Genomic DNA, 8,016 nt, shown 5'->3' on the forward strand with positions numbered 1-8,016 from the left:
AGGGGAGATTTTTGGTAAAATCGTACCGTTTCTTATGAATATAAAAAATATAAAAAAATATAAATATAAATATAAAAAATATATTATAAATATAAAAAACACGAAATAAAATTCCCGACTGTTTATAATATTACTGAATTCCAAAATTGCTGACAGGAAATTATTTAAAATAAAATAAACAACCACTCGTAACAAATAATTTTTTTGAGTTAAAAGTTTTAAAAAAATAATTTTTTGAATTAAAAAGAACAAAATATATATTTCAAGAAGAAAATTTTTATTTGAAAACGTGCATAGTATTTTTCTTAATTACAAAAAACTTTTCGAAAGATCGAACTTTTATTTAACAAAAATGAAAGGTGTTTAAAAAAATTTTTTATACGACTACGACTGTAGAATCTTCTGAACGCGTGTTTAGTCGATTTTTTCAAGCTATACATGCATCTACTTATGAGTAATTGGTACATCGTAATTTTTAACGCTTAAATAACAATTAAATTTTCGCACGCAACGGGGGGGGGGGGGGGGGGGGGGGGGGATTCGACGCGTAACCTAACGCACGCTAATCAACGAGCCTAACCATTCACCTATCGAGACTAGTTGTCAGCAGCTTGAAAAACCAGGAATGGATTCTTAAGCACATGCAAATTAAAATTATATGGTCTGAACACTCTAATTTTTCGGTTCACACCAAAAGTATGAAAATAAGATATTTTATATTACTAAATGTATTATTCATATTTTTTTTCAAAAATTTAATGTCTGAATTTTCAAAAAACTTATTCATGTAAAAGTCACTTTTTGAAGGTAAAATTAGAATTGAAAATAAAATTAAAATAAAAATCAAACAGAACTAAAATTAAAAATAAAATTAATTACAAATTAGAATTATATGGTCTGAATATTCTAATTTTTTGGTTTACACACTCCAGGTTCTAACCATGGCCCAATTCGAATTTAGGAGTCAATCCGTGTTTTCCAAGCAGACGATGGCATAATCGCAGCTGCTTTTTAACGGCAATAGTATTCATTTAAAATATCTTCCATAATAATTAATATAACAAACAGTGTCACACTCGATCGGCTGCCAGTCAGCGGATCAGAGAGGCTTATAGTTTAAGTCAGGAGCGTCAGAGTGTTATACAGTTAATTTTACTGAACAGATAGTCAGCGTTCGTACTATTCTGTTCAGTAGAATCAACAGAAGGCTGTTTCGTGTTTCTGAACCAACGAGTAGTTGCTATTAGATAAACTTGCAACCAAACAGTTGAATTGTCAACAAAAAAGTTAATTTTTAGCCAAACAGTCAAATTTTTAACAAAGTAGTTGAATTTTAATTTAAAAACAATTAATTTCAAACCTAAAAAGAAGAATTTTCAACCAAAAATCCAATGGGTAATATTTCAAACAAAAATTATTTGAATTAAAAATAAAAAACAGTTGAATTTAAACAATAAAAACGAAATTTCAACAAAATAGTCACATTTTCAAGCAAAAGGATTACATTTCTACCAAAGAAAGACGAATTTTCAAACAAAAAAAACACGTTAGTTTTTAAGAAAACAAGAAGAATTCTCAAGTAAATGGATAACTTTTTAACAAAATTGTTGAATTTAGAACCAAATATCTGATGTAAAAAATGGTTTTTACTTTTTCCCACATTAAATCAATGGGAAACTTGGCGTATTTGGGGCACGAGCTAATAATAGAAGATACCTCAAAATTCTTCAAAATTGAACAATTTCTAATGAAAATTTAAATAATTTAAATTTCAAACAAGACGGTCTTTACTGTGAAACATTTAAAAAATTTCAATCTGAAAATTGTTTGAAATGTATCGATTTACATTTGAAACAGTTTCTTGCAGTACAATTGTATTACTGCATGCTACTACACAGTATAAAATTATGTAACTTATTGTAAAATTTTCAATAGTTTCAATTTAAAATCATTCCAAAATGAAAACTGTTCAATATAAAAAAAATTAATCTGGAATTGTTAGGTTTTCATCGTTTGGAAATAATAGTTTTTGAAGTATTAAAATGCTTTAATTTATTATTCCGGAACTTTAAACGATTTTAATTTTTCAACATTATTCAACAGTTATCAGGGCTTTCAATTTGAAATAAATTTGCAGAATCTTAAAACTTTCAATTTCGAAACGATGAAAAATCAATTTCTTCTGAAATCTGGAAGGCTTTAAACGTAAAATTACTAAATTATTGAACATTTCAATTCAAAACTGTCCAATATTTATTACTACTTGAATTTTAAATGATTGAATTTGCAAAATTGTCTTCAATTTATAGAAGGGTTCAAACAACAATGGTTGAATTTGATCTAATTTATCATGTTTCGAGCTAAAATGATTTCATTTCTAATGTTATAAATGAAAAATTCTTTAACTATCAAGGCCTTTATTGGAAATCCTTTAATTAAAAAAATAAAATTGTTCTATTAAAATTATGAGAATTAAAAAAGTTACTGACCAGAAAATAAAGTCACAGTTTCAGGTTTACTTCGCGCGCTTTTGGGTTTTGAGCCACTTTTAAAACTATTTTTCTATGACAAAGAAAACAATTTAACAGAAAAATCGAAAGCTTAAAAATAAAAAATATAACTTGTGGAAATCCACACAAAAAAAAATACATGATTACAATTTTGAACTCAAAAGCTTTGAAGCAGGAACTCTTATTCCAATTTAAATGCATTTCAATTTAAATTTGTGGATTTCGAATGAACTTAAAATAGAATTTCGAAAGCCTTTAAGCTGCAACTTTCTCAAACTTTAACACGTTTAATTTTAGAATCCTCTAAATCAAGGAAGTAAACAATTTTGTAAATTAGGAGTCTTTCTTCGATTTTAAAATTTTAGAAATTAAAATCTTGAAAAACTAAACTTTATTCAAACTGAATTTATATTTACTCAAAATTTATGTCGCGAAGAAAAAATTATTTACACGTGACAAACTTATCCTCAATCACGGGCTAAAGTGATAATTATTAATCGAAACTGCATTGCCGATCAGAAGCATGACACCACCTGTTTATCGATAATTGCCTAAGTTCTTTTAATGTTAATTAAATGAGAATTAACATTATTTATCTTATATAGGTTGAAAGTTATCGGAATTATCTATAAAATGAACCAGGATAAAGTTATTTTGACAATTTTTTAAAAAGATATTGCAAAAGAAATGTTGGAAATTTATTCTCATGTTTCTTGTAGTTTACTAAAATTGAATATAATAAACATTTTTAACAATCTTTCAGAAAAATTAAAAGGTCATTTCTATCAAATCACACTAACTTATCACCATTATAATTGTTAAAACTTACTTTCATGGTGCAACATAAGTTGAAAGTTGAAACAAAAACGCCAGAAAATTTTAAATATTGTTTCGGCCGATTTTTTCATAATGTATATTAGTTTGAAATTTATTATTATTATCCTAGAGATAAGATCTCCTCTAAATTTCTAACTGTTTCGAAGCAACATTGTAACATGTTTATTACATTAAACTTTATTTTAATTCTAAGAAAAAATCGAAATTCGCACTAGTTTTGTAATATTTTGAAAAGATTTTCCTTTCTTTGATTCTCGAGTAAAAAAATTTTAAATACGATAAAGCAGAAAAACGTAAATTTTTGACCAAAGAAAAAAATTCCCGATCCTAAATGAAACTTCCGATTTTTCCCCTGTTAAATAAATTTCCCGAACCTTCAATTGTAAAGTTCTTAAAGTCACAGCCTTGAAAATTAAACGCTTTCAATTTCTTTTTTAATATGGAGCCTTCAAATTTATTTAAACAAATTTAAACTTAAAAAAAAACAATGTCAAGTTATGGACTGCACAAGCGTTAAATGAAAAACTGTAAGCACATCATCTGCTATTATTATCCCCCAGTTTCTGATGATATGGTCCCAGATTTAATCTTGGATGCAATGTCTATTATTACATAAGGCCATAAGAAATTAAAATACTATTTGGAATTTATAAAAAAAATCATAAGATATTCAATAAATATATTAATAACTTCAAAATTGAAATTAAGAAAATGTTTATTTTTAATAATTCACACTTACAAAAAAAATAATTTGTCAGCCTGGATTCTCTTATAGTCTCTCACCTACAATATCTACTAAAAATTGTATTATAAATTAAAAAATGTATCACACATAAAACTTTAATAATCCTTAATCCTCCATTTAAATGGAAAAGCCCAAAAAAAAATATCTTTGAGGTAATTTCAATGTTATTGGTCACCACGTGTACATCCGTCAACCATATGTTCCATATGAGACTCGTATTGCCGAACAACGGTATGCTTGTCTGTCATAAAGTTGCGAATTGTAACGCGTAAAATGAAAATGTAAAAGCTGGGGCAATGTTTTTGTAAATGAAAATTGAAACTCACCAGGGCCCCTTTCAGGGAGATCCTCAACAGATTGTCTTGGGGAATTTCGGCGAACCATGTTTCTCGTAAATTGAAAAAATATTCCTACTGAATTTCACGAGAAAATGCTCATGAGGTAGAAGGTATTACTCCCGAGAACGAGTCCGAACGCACGACTAACCTGACTGGCAAATTAAGAGTGCCTGAGAGTGCCCCAAGAGTGCTTGGTGGACGTGGAGTACGTGGACTTCTCGCGGGCAGCTTTCGTGGAGAAAATATGAATGTGTGAGTTTGAATAAGACAGTGTACGTTTTAATGAGATAGTATGCGTTTGTGCGTGAGGGTACGCGTGAGAGGACGTGGGTGCTGGAGAGACAAGAAGAGAGAAAGAGAGAGCCAGAGAAAGAGAGGAAAAGATAGAAAGCAGTCGATGCAAAGAGAAGCCAGAGCAACCAGAGGAAAAAGAAAAAACCAGCGAGACTGATACACGACAGAGAAAACGTGGTGGAAACCACGGAAGAACGAACAGTGGATAAAATCGCAGGTGGCAGCACTTGACGGAAGTCACGGCTGCAAAACTTAATTTTCAAAATTCTATTATTTTTCCCATACAATTTTTTTTTCCTTCAGATATAATCTTTTATAAATGGAATAAAACAATTTCAGATTAAAAAATGTATGTATTTAATTCCCCCCAAAAAGATGGCTTTTGTACTATAAGAGATGAATTTGCAATCCAAAAGGACAAATTTTACAAAAAAAAGTTGCATTTTCAACTAAATCGTTGAAATTTATAGAAAAAGAGACAAACTTTTAACAAAATAGTTCACTTTTACCAAATAATTTAATTTTGAAGCGAAAAAGAGCAATTTTTTAAAAGAAAATTGATTTTTCAAAAACAAAATATGAATTCTCAATTCTCAACGAAAAATGTAACAGTTGATATTTTAAACAAAAAAAGTTAAAATATCTACTAAAACAAAGAAATATGTTCCTCAGGAGGAAGCGATTGAGAAAAGATATCGAAAGGCAGAAAAATTTCGAAAAACAATATTATACCAAAAGACACTTCATTTTCAAAATTCCCTACTTTTCCACTGCCAATTTTTCATTTTCCCTGACCATTAATAATTTAAGACAAAAATCTTAATTTTATAAAATTTTTGAAATAGAATCTTTTATATACGGAATAAACCAATTACAAAATTAAGAATTAAAAATGTGCTTATCATTGAAAGTTATTTAAAGTGCGTCTTATAGAAATTCCCTTAATTTGGCAAGATTTCTTTCAAAATCCCTGATTCTTCCATGACTAATGAAATTCCCCTACTTGTTCCTGATTCCCAGGTTTTCCCTGACCTACGATCACGCTAATTCATGTATTCCAACATTTGTTTGATAAGATTTTTTTAATTGACAATAAATCGGCAATAATTTTTTCGGAATACCAAAATACCTGGAAAAAATACCCGACCAAAAACGGAAAGGGATTCCAGAACAAAAAATCGTACAAAACAAGTAATAATATGGTTTTGGAGGCGGCTTTCATATAATGGTTTAAGACTAAGAGAGCGAGAGACAGAGGTGTAACGGATTGCTGACATTGTAGTTATTAATCAATTTTAAATCATTATGTGTATTAGATAAAAAAACGGACGAAATTAAATATTTTTTACTACGGAGAAGAATACAACAGAAATTATTCATACAGTTCTGATTATTTACGTTTGAATTCCCCCGATTTAGGACCCATGCTATTTGAAAAAAACATTGTCTAAAAGAGGTTGCCAATTTATAATGTGCTTGTTTCATATACCTTAGACATTATTTTCAGTGTTGAATTATTAAACATTAGTTTGTAAATGATAAAATGTATGCCAAAGATATAAAACTACATGTAAACTTTTTTAAACTACGCCTTCGAACGACATTTTGCTTCTTTCATAAATCTTTGCATAATATCTAATAATAAAAGTACTAAAATTACTTCAGAAACATTGTATAAATAATTAAAGTTTCTTTGATTGTTTAAAGACAGTTTAGAGGTCCGGTTTTGGCCCTTTTAAGCAGCCTTAATAAAAAAAATTTGGTAGATTTTTTTCAAATGAAAAATTTTAGTGTATTGAGCTTTTACCGTATTTTGCATAGTTTGGCAAAAAATAACATTTTTGGATTTTTCATTATTTTGCATGCTGTCAAAATTTGAATTTTTTATTTTTCAAGAAAATTCAAAAAGTTGTATGGTAATCTCATTCAAAAAGCAACAATTTTCTTTTCTTGACTTTTTTTTCATATCGCGCGTTATTTTGTATAAATTTTTCATTTTCGTGTGTTTTTTGGAATTTTGTAAATGCTATAACTCTGGTAATTTTTGATTTGTTGAAAAAATGATTAGGATCAATTGTTTGACATTTTGAATACTATGAATAACCGTACAGAGAATTTTTGAATTTTGAAAAAAGTGGTCTCAAAAATATTCAAAATGTGCCGACTTCTTGAATTTTTATCTAAAATAGCTAGCTAACGAACTTGACCTTTAGTTCAAGACACTCAACGTGTGTACCGAAAGGTAATCTGATAGATTAATTTTTTCAAAAGTTATCGTGCTCACAGACAGACACATTCGTAAAAACCTGTTTTTCGGATTCAGGGGCTCTCAAAACGTGGAAGTTTGACAAAAACTAGGGGGGTCAAATTTGACACAAATCTAATACCTTCTCTGATGAGAATGTAAAAATGGTAAAATACCATCTTTTTGCATAAAGCGAGTAGCCGTTTTACAACGTTGTCTGAAAATGAGTCTGGGTCTTATTAAAAAACAATGTAACCTAATACTAGTGCTAACTGGAGTCGTACTGTCCTTGAAAGGCAAAAACAACTCTCGTTAAAGAACAGACAATCCTATTATGTTTCTTTGTATTTTAAGGCTTAACTTTTAAGATACGTATGATTTTAATAACATAAGTGTCTTATAAATTATTGCTTCTAAAAATTAAAAATAAACGGAGTATAACTTTCTATCATTTACAGAGGTTAGTTACTATCTTGCAAGTTTAAAATATCCTAGTTTTCATAAGGTAATATTACTTTTCAAAAAATAAAAAAAATGTGCCCGCGCAGCAGGCAAATTCTCATCACACGTGCTTCCTTCGCGCGCTTCGCTCTCGATTGTGTTCTTGTCTCGCACTTCGCGCTCGATGATGCATTCAACTCGCGCTACGCGCTCGGTCTGTATTTACCCCACATTTGTATGCAAGCCTTTTAGATTAAAGGTCAAAGCATCGACAACTGTTATTTGTTGATTGTGAATTCTCTTTTGTTAAAACTCCTATGGCTTTAACGAACACATTCTCATCACCTATCTTATTATTCGCACTTGATTACGTCGAAAATGCGAACTTATCTACATTACGTTAAACTCTATTATATAAAATGTATATTATATTTATTTATGTACATCGGCCTGGAGTTCCTTATTCAGATATTGCAAAATAAAATACAAATCTTATTTTTAATGATTACTATACGGTAGCGAGACATGGACTTATCAAGAAAAAGATAAGAGTAAAATTAACGCAATTGACATGAGATTCATGCGCATAATAAGCGGGAAATCCCT

General features: G+C 29.2%; 1 protein-coding gene across 6 annotated transcripts in view; it reads right to left on the minus strand.

Moving 5' to 3' along the window:
- The window catches only part of LOC117179159 (reticulon-1-A), a 123,640-nt gene that overhangs the window by 22,097 nt on the left and 93,527 nt on the right, over nt 1-8,016 (minus strand). The window contains exon 1 of one of the 6 annotated variants that reach the window (XM_033370863.1): nt 4,419-4,595. The exons of the other annotated variants lie outside the window; for them this stretch is intronic. Within the exon in view, the coding sequence (XP_033226754.1) occupies nt 4,419-4,476 (58 nt within the window). The 5' untranslated portion in view covers nt 4,477-4,595. Of the gene's footprint in view, nt 1-4,418; nt 4,596-8,016 lie in introns of those variants that run through there. 6 annotated transcript variants of the gene reach the window in all.

Source organism: Belonocnema kinseyi, chromosome 8 (genome assembly GCF_010883055.1).
Source record: "Belonocnema kinseyi isolate 2016_QV_RU_SX_M_011 chromosome 8, B_treatae_v1, whole genome shotgun sequence".
Lineage (NCBI taxonomy): Eukaryota > Metazoa > Arthropoda > Insecta > Hymenoptera > Cynipidae > Belonocnema > Belonocnema kinseyi.